The sequence below is a fragment of the Calidris pugnax genome, unplaced genomic scaffold (assembly GCF_001431845.1).
Source record: "Calidris pugnax isolate Ruff unplaced genomic scaffold, ASM143184v1 scaffold180, whole genome shotgun sequence".
Lineage (NCBI taxonomy): Eukaryota > Metazoa > Chordata > Aves > Charadriiformes > Scolopacidae > Calidris > Calidris pugnax.
Window position 1 is genome coordinate 29,320 of NW_015090916.1, and position 18,507 is coordinate 47,826.

The 18,507-nt window shown below is 42.9% G+C and overlaps 1 protein-coding gene across 1 annotated transcript in view; it reads right to left on the reverse strand.

Annotated features, from left to right (window-relative positions):
* Nucleotides 1-10: 10 nt before the first annotated feature.
* DDX6 (DEAD (Asp-Glu-Ala-Asp) box helicase 6) overlaps nucleotides 11-18,507 on the reverse strand; it is a 19,054-nt gene continuing 557 nt past the window's right edge. The window contains exons 2-15 of the mRNA XM_014949554.1: nucleotides 16,316-16,779; nucleotides 14,392-14,455; nucleotides 13,813-13,917; nucleotides 12,435-12,564; nucleotides 11,796-11,942; nucleotides 11,464-11,558; nucleotides 10,594-10,716; nucleotides 9,997-10,125; nucleotides 9,576-9,692; nucleotides 7,987-8,050; nucleotides 6,974-7,075; nucleotides 6,069-6,248; nucleotides 488-4,473; nucleotides 11-278 (exon numbers count right to left, since the gene is read on the reverse strand). Coding sequence (XP_014805040.1) covers nucleotides 6,073-6,248; nucleotides 6,974-7,075; nucleotides 7,987-8,050; nucleotides 9,576-9,692; nucleotides 9,997-10,125; nucleotides 10,594-10,716; nucleotides 11,464-11,558; nucleotides 11,796-11,942; nucleotides 12,435-12,564; nucleotides 13,813-13,917; nucleotides 14,392-14,455; nucleotides 16,316-16,515 — 1,452 coding nt within the window. The 5' untranslated portion in view covers nucleotides 16,516-16,779 and the 3' untranslated portion in view covers nucleotides 11-278; nucleotides 488-4,473; nucleotides 6,069-6,072. The remainder of the gene's footprint in view (nucleotides 279-487; nucleotides 4,474-6,068; nucleotides 6,249-6,973; nucleotides 7,076-7,986; nucleotides 8,051-9,575; nucleotides 9,693-9,996; nucleotides 10,126-10,593; nucleotides 10,717-11,463; nucleotides 11,559-11,795; nucleotides 11,943-12,434; nucleotides 12,565-13,812; nucleotides 13,918-14,391; nucleotides 14,456-16,315; nucleotides 16,780-18,507) is intronic.

The following is an 18,507-nucleotide window of genomic DNA, read 5'->3' on the forward strand; positions in this document are numbered from 1 at the left end:
AAGACCAAACTGGAGTTCCAGGGAGCTTTTATTGAGTTTAAACAACAAAATCAGGATTTTACCATTCATGTTTTTTGCACTCTGAACTCATGAAGCTCTTCACGAGTCAGTGCTACGACGCACATACAGCCAGAAAAATACATTCTCAACAAAACATGAGCTCCACTGGAGAGTTTGCCAATTACCGATTTAACAGAAAGCCAATTTTCCCCTCCCTCCCCTGAATGTTTTCAAGGACTAGTCCGTATTGTTTGCTGGTTAACAGTAAGAATACCAACCTCTTGACTAGGGACCAGTGGATTATGATATTCCACCTGAATTGCAAGTAATTTCTTTTCTTGAAATAAAAGTTCCAGTTTCTTTCAATAAAGGGAACAGTGACTATTTGCTCCTCCTTACACCCCTTCCCCATAAGTATTGGTTAAAATACAGCAAGGCTGTATCTTAATAGACCTATCCCTCCCCCCCCCCCAGTAAGAATACCAACCTCTTGACTAGGGACCAGTGGATTATGATATTCCACCTGAATTGCAAGTAATTTCTTTTCTTGAAATAAAAGTTCCAGTTTCTTTCAATAAAGGGAACAGTGACTATTTGCTCCTCCTTACACCCCTTCCCCATAAGTATTGGTTAAAATACAGCAAGGCTGTATCTTAATAGACCTATCCCTCCCCCCACTCCCCCACCCCCCAACTTCCCTGACTTGTCTACAGCAGGATTTAACAATGCTTCCACATAGGGAAATTTTAGCAACGCAACAGTAAACTGAGCAAAATTTATAGGACAACCTGCCAAAGCCTCATTGTGAAAACTGGATGCTCTTTGGTCCAAAGACACCATTTACCTCAAAGATAAACTGTAATTCACAAAAGATGGACCAGAAGTTCACAACCATCTGAAAATTCCCTGCGCGGATACGGCTGCCCAGCCTTTACCACAGCAGCCGAACCGCCGGAGCTCCCAGGAACAAAATTCACTCCATCCTCAGAAAGCAACGGCTGCTCGGCCCCAGCAGCACCACAAAGCCCAGCACCAAGACAAGAACCCCCGCCACGGCAGCTCAGGAGAGGTGGCATCTCCGTAACCTCTAGAACAGAAACAGAGGCAGGACAGCCGTTTGCTCGGGTTCGTGTCCTATCAGTCATTTGAAAAAACAAAAAACCAGATGTGTGAAGCATTTTTAAATCCTCGGAGCAGACACCCTCCCCGTCCCAAGTAAAAAATAAAGAACAAAAGATCAGAATGAGATGATTTGATACCAACAAGTACACAACATGAGCTCGTTTTGAGCTTCCCTGTTCTTAACCACAGAAAAAGTCACAGAGGGCAAAGGAAAGATGCTCCCATCTCATTCTGGAAATCGAAACATGAATTTTAGACCAACCCACCCCCCTCCCGTTGGGAAAAGCCCTCCAGCAGCTCAGCGCGCACCTGAGACCAGCCCACAGCTTCTCTCGATGAAGCTGGCTGAGGATTCACACCACCCCCCTCACAGCCACTTCCTCACCCGGCTGCAAAGCTCCATTTCATCACATTCACCAAGTGCCACTTTTAGAGCTGCGAGGGGAAAACTGCAGAATACACCAGATTCTCATTCACGTCATCTTTGTCAGAGGAAGTATATGACCCGGGGCTAATCACTGAAGGCTCCAACTAATGCGTAAATGTAGAGGCTGGTACATGACCGGCAAAAACAGGAGCTCGCAAGGAATCTCAGGAAGCCAAGATTTATACACGCTCCTTACTCCTGGGTAGGGAAAAAACCAACAAAACCCAAAACAAACAGGAAAAAAAAAAAAAAACTCAAAAAACAAAAAAACTAGGATTATCCTAGTCATTTGGAGCATCTTTCCATTTGCAAGATCACATCTGTTAGCGATAGCCTACTAGCACCACAAATAGGCTGCTTCCTTCTTGACAAGAAGCCACCTAAAAATGGTGCCCCCGATAGTTTAGGTAAGTGCCAATCCTCGATTAGAGGCCAAGTTTAAAGTAATACTTTCAAAAGTTCTGTGCTTCAAGAGGGACCATCAACGCATGGCACCGGGCTAACCTACCGCAAATCCAAGCGGGGCACGCACGCCTGACCGCACACCGCTATCCTGTTCTTGTTACGCGTGCGTGCCCCAGTAAGATACAAAACTTTTATTTACATTTTCCATGTCTTTGTTGCACTAAAGTGATCCCTCTTCTGTCCCTCTAGAAAATCATAAGCTGGCTGCAGTACAAGAGCAAGATTTTACTTTTGGTCAAAGTTACCACCCACAAACCCCCACCCCCCACCCCCAAAAAGCACCCCAAAATTGTTTACATTTAGTACCTGCCAGTCAGATGTAAGCTGCGTGGCTCACAGAGTGTCTGTGACCAAGCTCTTGAGTTTGTACTCTAGTGCAGCATTTGCTACAATTATGGAGTCACTGCTGACAAAAGGAAAAAAAAATTCCAAACGCAAAAACCTTTCCGTCTTGTAAAGTTGTCAGGAGGCACCTGGCTTCTATTTATGATCCTCAAGGAAACGGACGGGTAAGTCCACCTCGTGGTTCCAAACAATTGTACTCGAATTTAAAAAAACACGGGTCAAAATGGGGAGAAATTAAGACAAGTAATTCCTGCCTCGAAGGTAAGCAAGCGTGGTGTGAGTGCAGCATCTCTATACGCGATAAACGACTGAGCCAAAGGGACTGCATTCATCCAGGTGCCTCCTGACAGCGTTGGTGAACAGGCTAAAAGGGAATTTAAAAAGAGTACGGTTTTTGATTTGTCTCACTCCTTTTGCCTGTAGATCAGGCCAAACATCAAGCATGTTGGGAGGGGCACAATTTAAAGCAACACTACTTGACCCGAAAGCACTTTTCAGCAATATACAATGCAAAATGACAGACAGCAGTTCATGCCAAAACAGAGGAAATGGCAAGCAGCTTTCTGCAGCTTCTGACATTAACAGGGTTTGCCCTCACCTGCTCATGAGTCTGTACAGAGGCCGCTCTGGGCAGAAAATGCACAACGCTGCAGGAAGTAAATCAATCCCATAAAGCTCCAGAACTGTCAAGTTTATGCATGTAAATTGGTTGTCTACGGCTTCTCCTAAACCCAAATCCACGCCTTATGCAAATACCGCTCAGCAACTCTGACACCCGCTGGATTTCCCTCGTGCCACGGTGGAACACAGGTCACGGCCCCCTTCAGAGCTTGTCGAGTTCCTGAAGTTTTTAAGGGGGAAATCAAAGAGCATCTCCCAACAGGCTGAGCTACGGGCTTTGAGGCCTCCCAGCCCCACAAGTCATCTCTTCCACGCGAGCGGCACGGGAGGGTGCTGCACCAGAGCAAACCCACCCCGACAAGGGACGCTTGTGGAGGCTGCTCTTCAGGGAGGTCAGAGCACTTCTCATCGTTTAGTGTTGCAGAAAACTGAGCCCCTCTCATCTTTAGCTGCTCCCATAATCAGTCTAATCCCTTTAACCCCAGCAACCTTCATCACAAAAGAAAAAGTTATATATGAACCCAAAAAGAAAAAAAAATCATATTTACAAAGTTTGTACAATATACACATCTGATTTTCTATGGGACACACTGCACCAGAGGAAAGAGGGCCATGGCTCTGAAACAAGTCTACATATCAAGTGCTGTAACTACTAATGGAGACTTATGGAAACCAGTCTTTAGTGTTCTGCTAGAGCATAGGGCTTTTCTTATGGCTCCCGCAAAGGACAACAGGCTACTCTTTCCTTCTGGAGCTATGATGCTGCACCTAATCAGCCCAAATTTTAAGTTGGTTTTGTTTTAAATACAGGTATTTACAGTGTGGGTAAACTGCAGATGCATATCAACTCCTCCAATTAAAAAACAAAAAAGTTGAAGAAAAAATTATTACCAATACATTTCACCTCCCAGCCCTGGGCTTGAGTACTCGGGGAGGAGGAGAGGGGGAAGAGAGGGGAACTTTGACCTGAAACCAAAAAACGGCTGTTGATTCCTTGGGCTGTGTCGGAAAGGTGATATTCTGAATGGTCTCATAGCATAAGGCACTTTGCACGAATAAGTAACAAGCTCTTTAGCTTAAAAACAGATGAGTAACCAGGGAGAAGTTGAAATGCACTCAGTCGATGGTTGAAGAATTTGAAATCGCAGACAAGCTCGTGTTCGTCAAGATTCTTCTCTTTTCAGGGTTTCTCTTCTTCCCTTGCTGCCCCTCCCACCCAAAGAAAAAAAATTTTAAAACCAGCAGTTAGTGCAACTAATGTTCAATCAGCACACAGTGCAAACAAGTGGAAAAACAAAAAGACATTCCTCCTTTTATCTTCTTTCTTCCTTGCTGCCAAATTTAAAAAGAAAAAAAGGCTGAGCTCTTTAGTCTTCATAGTTCCGAAATGAAAAGACGAAGAAAAACCCACAAAGAGAAGGGTATCCCCAAAGAAACGATGTGTCACAAATCCGGATCAAAGGGCTTCACCTTCTGGCATGTGTAATCAAAGCCTAAAAGAAAACAAACCAAAAAAAAAAAAAACCCAAAAAAAAAAAAAACCCAAAAAAAAAAAAAACCCAAAAAAAAAAAAAACCCAAAAAAAAAAAAAACCCAAAAAAAAAAAAAACCCAAAAAAAAAAAAAACCCAAAAAAAAAAAAAACCCAAAAAAAAAAAAAACCCAAAAAAAAAAAAAACCCAAAAAAAAAAAAAACCCAAAAAAAAAAAAAACCCAAAAAAAAAAAAAACCCAAAAAAAAAAAAAACCCAAAAAAAAAAAAAACCCAAAAAAAAAAACAACCACAACACCCACAGTTAAATCGATTCTATGCAAAACCAGAATGTAAGCAACGAATCACACTGACTACTTAACAGCTCTGGAGAAGGAAAGGGTGTTTGGAACAGCTCAGCCACAAGCACAGCTTCGCAGAGAAAGGCGCCGCTAACGCGCTACCGCACCTACGGAGCACAACTACCTTCTGGTTCCCTATTATTTAGGAAGCGGCAAGGTCACAGCGTTCCCCTTAAGGAAGCCGCCCAAGAGCCTTTTTCAAGTTCATCACCCGGGCATTTTTTATTTATCTATAAAACACGGAGAAAGCTCAGCCAGCAAAGCAGAAGCTGCAAGTCAGCTTGGCGTGACTGGCTGGGGCTATCCCAGAATGATTTCAAAGCAGGGGCCCAGGTTCATTTTAATGCTATCTAGCGGTCTGCTTCTGTGGCCACGTGGGGGTTTTCTGTCACCCGAGAAGAATTTCAGCAGCTTCGCTGCGATTCTTTTCCTAATTCACAGTCTCTTAGTACACAAAAGAATTATTTACAACCCAAACCGTACCGTGTCTGATCTTGTATGATAGAGTACCTTAACTAAAACTAGATCAAACACCATCCTCTTGCTATTTTGTCTGACTGCAATCCAGGGTGAGTTTTCTTCTTACAAAAGGACTCGACAGCTTTTCCTCAGACAACGACCAGAAAAGGCACGCTTAACACGTTGTCTCCGACAGCGAAACTTCATTTTCTCTTAAAAGCTAGGCAGACGACCTCAAGTGGCAGCAAGGCTGAATTACAGCTTTGTTGCCTACTGTGTTTATTTGCAAAAGTTGTGTGAACCAGAGGATGCAACAGATGCAGCACTTTCAGCTTGAACCCGTTCCTTCTATTCGGGGAGGTGCCGAGGCTCTTCTTTTGGTGCTCCACTCTCAAAGCTATCCCTCTTCTCCCCTCACCGTTTCGAGCACCACCTTCCCCTCTGCTCCTCACCAATTTCTCATTTGAGTTAAGCAATACAAAAAGAATTCCTTCAGCTACTAGTATCCCCCCTGGCCTCTCCAAACACCTTTAATCACTCCCCCTTTCGCCCCTGTTTTTGGTACCCTTAACATTTTGGTCAGCATTTCAGTTAAAACAACTAAAAATTACTCATCCTCCCAGCTTCAGCACATCCATGGAATTCCTTGCACTGACAGTCTATTTCAAGCCCTCGTTTTCACAGTCAGGGCCTCTTCAGCACATCGGTTTCCCTCTTTCCCTGCAGTAAAACTCACACATCGGCTCTTCTTTCACCCAACCCAACTTCTGTATTTCAGGAATGCGTTTACATACGCACTTGTTTACTGTTTCTCGTCTTCTACAGGTTCACTGTGGTATTCTGCCACATACAGGCTCTTGTCAATGTTGCTCGGTATGGGTTTAATTTCGGTTCCCAACTGCTCCTCAATACTTTTCAGGTTGAATCGATCATCATAGGTGATCAAGTTGATGGCCAGGCCGAGGTGACCAAAGCGACCTTCACAAAAATAAAAAGTAGTAATTAAAATAAAAAGACTCGACTGAGTAATAGAATGCTGACTGAAAAAGTCTGCAGACTGTGGAGTTAACATCACTCTCTGATGATGAAAGCAAATCCAGACTTGCCACAGGTCGCTACGGCCTTCGCATCAGTTTTTGGTAAGCAGTTTCATACTGCTGTAGGAACCCAAGAGGTTCAAAATGCTCCGAGGAAGCCTTCTCATTAATTACCGACAGAAAGTCTTTCACTACCGCATTATGCACATCCAGCCCTTAGTCCACAACAGAGTTCTCGAACAGGCCTGAGTTACAAAGTTCAAGTACACCGAGTTCCTTTGTTTACTGCCCTTCTTAAGGGTATATTTTGCCAACGTCCAGACATTACAAACATACCTTGGAGCACTCACAGAAGAAAACTGCACTTAAGGCACCAGGGAAGCTAAGTTTTCAGCACAGGATTTTCTCAAACTGCAAACGGGAACATCAGCAGTCTCCTGAGATTACAGCAAAATATGTCTAATGGCTCAGTTCAGGCCAGTTTCGAGAGAACAGCCCTTTATTCAGATATGTGTGAGGATAACCATCTGAGACAATACCCAAAAATAAATCTGTCAGAAGAATCAAAGCTACCTGAAACAATTCTTGGAGACGGTAATACAAAGCAGAAACCAATTCCAGTGTAACAAACATGACCATCATCAGCAAAGTTATTTTTCCTCTCACCTGATCTGCCAATGCGATGGAGATAAGTCTCTGCCAGCTTTGGGAAATCAAAGTTTATCACCACATTCACAGCTTGGATATCAATACCTCGGGTAAACAGATCTGAAAGAATCCAGGTCACGAAGAAAGTTAATATCAGCAAGATCAAATGCCGACAGTGTTTAGGGTGGAAAGATTAACACTGATTATCATTGGCTCGCACTAGTTTCCAGATATAAGCTTCCTTCGTACCAAAGACAGTTTACGTTCAATTCTGTTACGTCATCTTCTTGCTCTTTATCCATTATAAACATGAATAATACAAGAAGAATGACCAGAACACCAGATCTGCACATTTATGCCAAATAAGTAATGAGCACAAAGCTAGTTTTTTCCACGGTAGACTGTTTCTGAGCAGGTCGTCTTATAGAAGCACCTCCTCACGCATGACCGTGCATCGCCGATCTCACAGCAAATTTGAGACCTGAACTACATCCCATTAGCTCAAGTATTTTAATTCTGCTTCTAGTGATTTTAGTTAAGATGACCCAGACACATGTAGCGATCAACCACGGCACTGCCCAAACAGGTCGTACAACAGAGAACTCGAACCTACACAGCCCAATCAAAGCAATAAAAATATTTAGAAAAAATGAGCTACAAACATTTAAAGAATCGGCAAAACTTACTTCATCGATCCTAGTCACGGTTCTACCTAGGTATTGTAAACCTTACGGCCCAACAATTCAGAGAGCACTCACATATGAAAATATAGAGAAAACATAATTCGTGCAGAGAATGCTATCGCTATATGATTTGTCAGAAAGTCGCACCTTCACAGTTTGTCACAAAAGACAAAACCTATATGCCTAAGAGAGTGCCGCACCCTGTTACACGCAGGCTCGGCAAAGACTTCTTACCAAAACACACCGGTTTGCCTTATTACAAATCCAGTGATCTATTACACCTGGCTAATGGCTAATCCTCTTTCTATCACAACTTTTAGAAACAGGAAAATGTTTAGGAACTCTTACCAGTGCAAACAAGATTGCGGCATAAGCCATTTCGGAAATCGTGGAATACACGATTGCGGTGCTCCTGAAAAAAGTAGGTATGTGTGTAAACGAAGCAACAGAAAACAAAGCAAACAACTAAAACCAACAAACAGCTGTGACTTTCAGTATAGTCAAGTTACAACCACTGAAATTTCAATCAGGTGAATTCCTTCTCCCCCTCATCATTAGAGAACAGCTGAGTCAAAGCAAGCTGCTAGTATAAATTTTTTAGCACTTCTTGCCATTATATTCTAAAGAATTTGCCAGAGGGGCCCTTGGGTACCACTTTTAGACAAAGATACCTAACTGACAGTGTTTTAAAGCCTCTCAGAGTTGCATCAAAGCCACCTCAGGACTGGAGTATCTTAGGTTACAATTACACGAAGCACACATCAAGTAAGTTTAACTAGTATTTTGACTATAATCTGCCCCCAGCCCCCTGCCAAAACCCAATGCGTGTTTTATTCACTCCCTTAGAAACCGAAGCCCGCGGTAACTTCACGTTCCAGTATGGAGTATTGTTCACTACCGATTCAGAATTAAGGATGAGATGAGTCAGTCGTCTGTGTCTGTCTCTCACAAACAAGTCACTTTGGGCCCCAGAAAGGTTAAGTAATATCACTATTAAGGAGTGACATTAACAGCAGGAATGAACAAATTGAAGGTTTCTGCACAAACATACCTGCATTTGGCCACAAAGATCATCTACTGACTGATGAAAAGCATACAAAAATCAGACCTCGAGGAACGCATTTGCATATCTCTCCCTTCTCAATACTGACACCACTTTTGCTTAATTAATTAGCGGTCTGGTCTGCATATGGCCCAGCAAATATTGGCCTTGCCTGTCAGGTCCATGAACTAGGCTTCCTCTAAAGCTTTCGTTTGAATTTATTCTAGCTTACTCATAAAATGAAAAAAATTATTTCAAAGTACTGCTGTTTTACATGCATCACTTCAACCATCTGACATCTTTTAGTACGCCTGCTGAAAACAAGGTAATTACAAATACGAAGCCAGAGGACACGTGAGCTAACATACAGTTAACAGAAACCTCTGCACCAGCAAAGCTGCCCTGGCACAGAAGTGCTCGGTCGCCATATACCAGTTGCAGTTTTCGTCACCGGGTTTGATCAAAGCCACCTCTCTGACTTCTCAGATTCCCCTGCAGTCACAGTGCAAAATTTACCGTCTGCAAAGCCACACGGGGCACTCAATCAGCTGATTACTGGTTTTTTTGATGCTTGTTTTCAGCGAGGCTCGCTTTTATCTGTGTCAGTTACACCATGTGGCGTACCATGGCTCCCCACGCTGGCAAAAGCAAGGTGGCAGCAGTAAGAATTTTGCCTCCTGGCCGCAGCCCATGCTTACAATACACTAGTTTACCTGACCTGAAACGCTCCTACGTGCCACCTACACCAAATAGCGTAGAGAGCGGTTTAAGGAAGGAGAAAAGGGGTGTCTAAAACCAAATCGACAGCAAAGCGATACACGTTTAAGTTTTCAAAGAACATTCAAATTTAAAGAAAGGGTGGTGTAGAATAAACGGCTGTTAACTTCATACTCACCTGCCTCATTTTAGCATGGATATAGAAGCAGGAATAGCCCAGCTGGGAGATCTTTTTGGCTAGCAATTCAACCCGTTGAGAGGAGTTGCAGAAAATGATCGACTGGTTAATCTGGAGCTAAACATATAAGTAGAGTGTTCAGTAAACACAGCGTTTTTACTAACAAATGATCCAAGACGTAAGTCTAAACCTCTTCCAGAAAGACAGCAAAGCAGTATATATTTTTGTACAAGCAGGGCAAAAATTAGCAAAGTTCTATAACACAAAGGTGCACGACGAGAAGCACGCATCTTTAACTTTATCTTATATCATAAGATTAGCATATTTTTGACAACACAAGTGTGTCTGCCATCTCAGTCTTACTGTCGGTTCCGAAAGGAAAAAAGCTTCTGTACGTTCTGGAACCAGCCCCACTGCTTACCCTGGAGAACAGCGTATTGAGGCAGTGTACTTTCTGACGCTCAGTTACGTAGGCATAGTACTGGGTAACTCCCTTCAAGGTCAGCTCCTCCATCAGATTAATCTCGTAGGGTTTCTGCAAATGGGAATTCTGAAAAATAAAGAGAAGAATAAAGCAGGCGTATCTACATGTGAAACAAGGCAAGTACTTCCCACCCTTTGGCACATTCAACTTCCTCCATGGCAAGGATGCGCTCCCTAGACACTGGCTCTTCATGCTCTATACAAAAAAGACAGGGTGGGTAACACTGCACGAAGGATCACTTATAGACACAAATTGACCAAGCAGGCCCAACAGGAGCACCCTCTGGCAGCAAATCAGTGCAGGTGGCACAAAACTGACGTACAAAGTCGAAAACAGAACCGTGTGGGCGAGAACGTGCACACCTAGCTTTCTCATTAATGCTATTGCGGGTCAAAGATTTAGACCGATTTAAATTAAAACGGTGAAGTCTGGTTGCATTAAAAAACTGAGCACTGACGGCTATATACCACCCGTTCACACACTTTCCGTGCAATGTTACCACCATCAAAGGCACATGAATACGCCTGCACTCACCATGAACTTCTGTACACTCAAAGGGAAAGTGGCTGAGTAGAGCAAAATCTGTCTGTTTTTAGGTAGCGTGAGAATAATGTCTTCCATTATTTGAACAAAATCTTGAGACAGCAACTTGTCTGCCTGTAACAACAAAAGTAATGAAGAGAAAGTTAAATTAATGGAGCAAGAATTCAGTCTTCTGCTAGTACCACATTACTCGGAGTGGCAGGGGTGAGAAACAAACCCCAAACCAAAACACCGGGAGTATTCTCCCTGCCCTTATGATGGACCGTCCCCTTTGGCGCACACACCGCATTCCAAGACATATGCGATTTAGCTGCGGGAGACAGCATTCACCAGTAAAAGAAAGTTTATCCTCTCCTGGTTTTCATCACTTTGATTTAAACAGAATAAAATTCAGGAAAAATCAATGGAATTTAAATTGAAAACAGTTAGCTGGGTTCCTATCAAAGTCATCCAAGAGCTCTCAGGCAACTATTTTCTCAACCTCTCACTCAGAAGCCCGTATACTATTGCCCATTTGTAAATCAGTTTTCTAGAATTAATTGGTAAACACTGCTCGCTCCTTATAAACTGAAATCAAGTGAAATCAATTCCTTCATTTCAGAATAGACTGTTATTACATTTTTCAGGAATAGGAAAGACGAAAGGAAAGGCAAATCTTCCTAGGCTGCTTTCTTAAACGACTCACGTGCAGAAAAATTCTTCTGCCAGAATACCTTCTCAAAAATACCGAGAAATGGATGAGCTATATAAACTCATCGTATCTCCAAGCAAAGTTTGATTTATGGCTGTGCATATGGCCGAGACACATCATTGCTTTGACTTCGCTTTAAAATCCCAAAATGTTTAACACGAGCAACTTGCCTCATCCAATACTATCATCTGGACATGCTCAACTTTTGCTACTCCTTTCTTGATGAGATCGAGGATTCTCCCAGGGGTAGCTATCACCACATGCACTGTAAGGTTAGAAGAGCAAAAAAAAGAAATGGTTAAGGCGACTAAAACACAGTTTCTGGCATTCATGGCCACGGGTCACATGAACAATTTGAGAGAATACTGACAGCATACAAACAGCTAACAAGACATACTGCAGTCTGTTCTATAACAGGCAAAAAATAACACCAAGCAGAAATTCCACTGCTACACTGCAAAAGACACAAACAGCAACTGTAGTGTAGCAAAAGTGCTCCAACCTGTATCATCAAGCCTCATTATGTCATCTCGCAAATTGGTTCCTCCTGTTGTTGCCATCACTTTGGCACCTCCCATGTGTTTGCTGACTTGGATACAGATTTGACTGACCTGCAGGGCTAGTTCACGGGTGGGAACGATCACCATTGCTGAAAGTTAAAAGCATCGGTGTGAATTACCAGTAACACAATGTATCTTAAATACCAGTCCTTAGAGGAGACAAAGCCTTTATGAAAGCTACACTTCTGCTACACTTCTACGGTTTTGGAGTTCCACTCCAGATACCCTGAATGAGACCTAGGAACTGCTTATGACAAGGCAAATTCCCTGCAAAGGTTCTCCGTCCCTTGACGTTCCCTCTGCGCAAGCGCCCCAGCCAGCACACTTGCTTATTACTCCAAATTCACTTCCCAAGGAAAGACTGGCGGTAAAGTCCAGAAGATGCCTCCCATTTCACACTTTTGAAAGCGACTGTGGGACTTTTAAAATTCCACCTCCCCTCCACCACTCCCCATTAACTTCCTTTGAAAGTACAAGCAGATAACCAACACCGCTCAATGTCGTTGACCAGTTTCACATCCGCTATGTAGCGACCGACACCGTTACCCAGTTGCAGCCAAGCAAGATCCACCTCAACTCACCTTGTATATTGTCCTTCTTTAAGTCTAGTCGTTCAAGTAAAGGAATGAGGTAGGCTCCACTCTTGCCTGTTCCGTTTTTCGCTCTAGCCAAGATATCCCTACCAGATAAAGCAATGGGGATGCTCTCCTCCTGAAATGCAAGGACAGACAACGCATGAGCCATCATAAGCCATACTCGTGGAAGAGACTGGTCAAATTTAACCCTCCTCGCTAACAGGATCAGGCGTAATCAGATCGTTTCATTAACAGAATATCCCACAACTGCAAGCATCGCAGACTCACAGCAGGAAGGCACTAAACCTATCGGCTCCCCAACAAAGCAACAGCTCCGCTCCACGTATTCCACTTAAAAGTCTTTATCTTGCCTGGTCATAAGAGAACCAGGAATCACGTACCACAGGAAGGGTAAACCCATACTGACACGTTATGAAAAAAGTGAAAAATTATGAAAAAGAGAGACAATGACAGTCATTAGCAAACTCCTCCTATGGAAAAAGAAACCCACCTACATCTTAACATCAGAATCGCCTCAGCCCGTGTAATTCAAACCTGCATGCTCCTGTGATACACTTCTCGTGCAATCAGCAGGCCGTCCTTTTGAAACTTCAGCCATTCAAACACAGGCCCCAAGTATTTTTCACTTTACTGTCTTTTACAGCAACATCTAAAGACCCCTTGGCCTTTTGAAAAGGCGGCACGGTTAGAATCTGTTTCAAAGCAGACAAATTACCTAAGAGCCATAGCTTTCTCATGCCTTAAGAAGACAAAGTACAGGGCTGTGTCAGTGATAATCTTACAAAGAGCAATTAAAAGAGAGTTCAACTTCCCCGCTTCCCTGAAGTTTACAGATCAACCGTTCTTAACAGAACAAGCCTTAAAAGTAAAAGCAAGATGGGGGGACAGAAAAGTAAACTCGCTAACGTCCCTCCCCCATAATCTCCATTACTCTCCTTTCAGATGCTTATGAGAAAAAATCCAAAAATGTGTGATAACACCATAGTTATATTTGTAACAACTAAAGGTACGCAGCCTATGGTTTTCTAGAAAATTTACCATACAGCCCTGTTCTCACTGGGACAACTTACATGAAGGACGTTACTGAACAGAGGGTTAACACACTAACACCTCTAGGGTGAAAAGGAAAATCCAAGTCTCTGTACTCTAAGGCGTAAGCCAGTCCCATCTCTAAGTTACCCACTGCATGACTGAGTGATTAAATCAGGCGCTAGAAATTCTCACCTTCCTCAAAGGGTCACCAAGTTTTACCGTCCACAACCCCAGTTTTTCCCAAATCGTGACATGAGCATCCAACATTTAAGCATGAATAAGAATTTCAATAAATTAAATGCTGCTTGCAAGTACTCAGTTTGTAAATAACCTGAATAGGAGATGGTTTCTCCCAGCCCATTTCAAAAATTCCCATCAGCAACTCCCGTTTCAAACAGTAATCTTCAAACTCGTTTCCTTTTGTGGAGGTCACGTCCTAAATAATCAAAAAAAAGCACATCCATAAGATTAGGTCATACAACCCGCAGCTGTAGATTGGTTTGACTCAATGAAGAGATTGCCTGTGCAGGAAGGCCACAAAGCGCATTCCACTATACAGGAGTCCCACTAATCTGGGCGATGCCATTCAGTGGAGAAAGAAGCATTAGCTTTCTCGGAATGATACTGCGAACATATACTGACATCTTTTGATCAGCCTTTGCAAGAGACACTGACAATAATCGCTCCCATGCCGTAACGCTAATAAAGTAAAAAACCCTCAGTAAGCTCTGTTTCTGAGCTTCCCCAGAAAAGCATCTCTCCCAAGCAGCTGCAGCACAAAGTAATTCTTCATTTAAAACAGCAAGACCCGAACTGCTTTGGAATCTTTGCTTCGGATAAATATTTTGTCACTGATGCTTCTCCCACATCTTTTACTTAGTATTTATTCCTACAATTCAACCACTCTTACCGAAGTTTTGATTCTCAAATCCTTTGGAGGGAGTTTTAAAGTCTTCTTCCAGTCATCACCAGGTCTATAGCAAAAATAAAATAAATAATCGGGTTTAATAATTTTATGTTGCATTTTATTTTCTTCAATACAGCGATGAACATGTAATATTTTCACCTCCTGAAAGCTAAAAGCGCCTACACATATGAGCTCAAGTCTTCCCTGAGCTAAGCAGGATGCAACAGGCAGGAAACTGTAAACAGAGAAAATCAGCGGTTTGCCAAGCTCACAGACAATTTGTGAAATCTGTATCCAGTCATGATTCAAACCCCATTTTTAGGGCACTGAATCAATCCAGAAGAACACGGATTTAAAACTGTGCACTGACTCAGTCATACGGCAGAAACTGGCTATAATAAATCCACATGAGAATATTTCATCACATAAAAGAAAAATAAAAAATCTCTTGCCCAAGGAACATCCATTCTTAATCCGTGAGTAATGTGAGAAGATAAAAAACACTTCTGGGGAAAAAATTAAGTAAACACACACTCCACTTGTTGATCAAATGTTGTCTTTTGCTCTCAATGAGATGTAGACACCCATCCTCTCTCGAAAGCCACTGTACAGAGGAGAGTAAATCCTTCTCTTCCCCAATCCCAGGAAATCAAGAGTGAATTTCAATGAGTTAAACTCATCGGTTTCATGACAGTAACCCATTTTGAAGAAAAAAGAAAAAAGGAAAATTAGTTAGGCAAGCTTTAAGAACTAGAGTATTCCATTACGCGCCCTCTGACAACAGCTAGCATTTCCTTTGCAAATAACTGAGTAGCAAAATAAAAGCGAATGTTGTTCATGGGGAGGAGGAACCACGGGGGGGGGGGAAAAAAAAAAAAAAAAAGAAAACATAAAAAACTCAGTAGCCAGTAGGTATCCAGGATTTAAGAAAGGATTTGGGACAAAATCCATCACGAGGACAGATTCCCCTCCCTTTGTGCACATTTATTTATCCTGAACCATGGCAGGTTAAACATTTACAACATGGTTTCTACACCCTATATACTAATTTCTAGCAACCTTCGAGAGGAAAATCCATGTTTCCCCATCGCTGCAGGGCGGACCCAGCTAGTTTGGGACCCTCCCTGAACGCCATCCCCTCCGATAATCACATCACAGCACTCAAAAGGCTTAAAATTCAGGCGGTGAAACAGCGCGGCCGCTTCTGCCAGGAGCAATAAATCCCGAAATAATATCCCAAAATGCAGTGCTGGAGGCGGGGGCTTAAAAGAAAAGGAACACATTACCGTACCATCCAAGTCTTTTACGTCTTTCAGGATTTCCAGCCAGCACACTCATGTTCTATTAGCACACTGCCAAACCCAGTTTGATGGTAGGAGGTTATCACAGTGGTACAATATTATCTCGGCTAAGGCTATGATGAATTAAAGCCGAAGCATTCCGCAAAGGAGAGCAAGCGCTAGTATTTAAGATCGATGAGAAAAGATAACCAACTTGAAAGAATTTCTCACCATGAGAAAGAATCGCTACAAACAACTGAAAAGCATATACAACTGGACCGAGACTAGGCGGTGTTTCCTCCTCTGGCTTAAATTTCGGTTCAGTTCCTTCCCACTGCCCAACTTCCCTCTCAAGCAACTCGCAAGAAGCAAAGAAAACAGGATGCTGCTGCTGTTCAGCGGGCTACTCTGAGAAGCAAAGCGTCAAATTCAATTTTCACAACAAACACATTACAAAGATCACTATCAAAGAGAAGATCGCATAAGAAAATACAGCCTTCTTTTCACAGTGCCCATCACAGGATACTTTTAACAGCCAGTGTCATAAAACAACAGAAGATGACATTTTAAATACGAGAACCCAAGAAGACTTTCCCCACACGTGACTTTTAAACATTATTTTTGTGGCAGCCGATACAAACACTTACTTAATAGCGGTGGTCATACTCTGTGCTTGCTGTTGAGTGCCGTTATTGATTGTGTTGGCATTTTTCAGCTGGTTCATCTGTTGCTGAGTTTGTGTTCCTCCACCTCCGGGGCCCCCGCTGGGTTTTACCGGGCCTCTCAACTGCCCATTCTGACTGGATAGACCCATTATAACAGGGTTCTCTGTTCTGGCCGTGCTCATGTTTTTATTTTTAAAGATGTCTTTTTAGACTTCAAAACTTTGAAAGTCAGTACAGAAACTGTAATAACAGTTTATTAGACTCTCCAAAACGAAGAGATAAATAAGTCTTGCTCAATATATGAGTCCTTTATTGCAATGCAGGCAAGCACCTGTAAGTCACTCAAAAGTAAAGTAGTAACTTGCTCTGATGCACTGTGGATCAACTTTTTTTTAAAAAAAGCCCTCTAACAAAGTTGAGTTATATCAGAATTCACTCGCTTCAATCTGAAAGAGAAGTAGACGAAACCAATTAGCACGTGGGCTTTCTTCTACATAAATCACGTCAGTTTACCTTTGTGTTTTAAGAAATGCTTCTTCCCAGGCAGCGTGCAACAACAGTACTTGCTTTTCTGTTTTCTCAATGATAACTATCAAGACACACGTAAGGCTTTTTTCCTCTTTCTATATAGCTGCGCCCACCACCTTCAGTCACCAAGATAATTTTCTAATCAGCTGTACTTTTAGCAGCCCTTCTAGTGAGTAACCGCTTGAAAATTGCTACCTGCCCCCCTTCCCGTAAAGTAAGCATGAATTATATCGATTGCTTTGCTGGTTCTTGAACTCCCTCCACTGCCGGGACACAGCAAAGCAGCCCTAAAATGCTAAGCAACAATGTTATGCACAAGTTTGTGACAGGAAGCAAGACCACAATATGAAGGGGACATTCCAGTCAGAACTGACGAAACCCTTAAGTTACTCTGATCACCCTTTTCACTTCAAAAGGGAAACAGAAGATACATTATTTTTTTTATTATTAAAAAAAAAAAAAAACCACACCAAAAAACCCACCCAGAAAACAGCTTCCCCTCCTCCAACCCCAAAAGTTGGTTCAATGAGCTTACTCAAACTTTTAAATTAGCTATTGATTTAACACCATTCAGAATAGCAAAACTAACAATATCGTCAAGCTGAACTGGCAGTAACTTCCTGTTTTGTTAAATCTAAATGAGCAAGTCTAAACTGAAGCAGTGTGTACTATTCATTTACATTAGATATCTAGCTTCCTGCTTATGTGTTCTGCATGACGTTACCATCCAGCTGTCAGTAACAATTCATACTGCGCTAAAAAGATAACATTTGGTACACATGACTTAATATTGACACTGTATTTAACAGAACAGTTGGCAAAACTGCAAAGAGATAACACAAAGTCTGCACCTTACATATGTAAAGTAAGCATGACCTAGGGCTGGAAAACTTAGGACGATATTAGGGAGCGAAAACATTCCTAGTCAGAAACCTTTCGGAAGCAGCAGAAAGCAGGCTTGCCTGTACAATTTCTCATCACAACACCTCTGTATCTTGGAAAAAGGCAAAGGGAAAACCAGAAGACTACTGCTTCCTAACTTCAGCGGCCGCAAAAAAAAAAAAAAAAAAGCGCGTTTCCCCAGTGAATAAGAGGCACATTCAAGAGAATGGAAAAAGAATTCAGCCTCTTCCCAGACTTCCCAGCTGTTTCCAAGCGTGCCAATTCTAGCTTCACAGCAAAACTTTAAAGTTTGCAGAACCAGGATTTTTGTGCTAGTTATTTCCCTGCCGGGAGGCAGCGTTTCAAGGCGTCTTTGAAGAGAGACTTTTCCTGCCCGTTAACTTTGTAAAAAGCAGAGGAGCCACAAAAGTGACCAGGGCCGGGACAACGACACCAAACTCTCCAATATCGCAGGAGATTGAACCTCTCGGTCCCCTAGCCTCCCCCCCGCTCCTAACTACCCTTTAAAAGGACAGAGATTATAGGAGAACGCCGAGCCTCATCGAGCCCAACAAGACGACGAGACGCGACGCGCCACCATTTCGCAAACCGATGGAAACACCCCCCCCCCCCCACCCCTGGGACCCCTCCAGCCAGCCCCGCATTTCCCGGTGGCAGAGGGGTGCCTGGGTTCGGGACCAACACCCCCCGGGGGTGACCCCGGCAGGACGGTGGGTGCTGGGGGGGCGATGGGTGAATTGGGG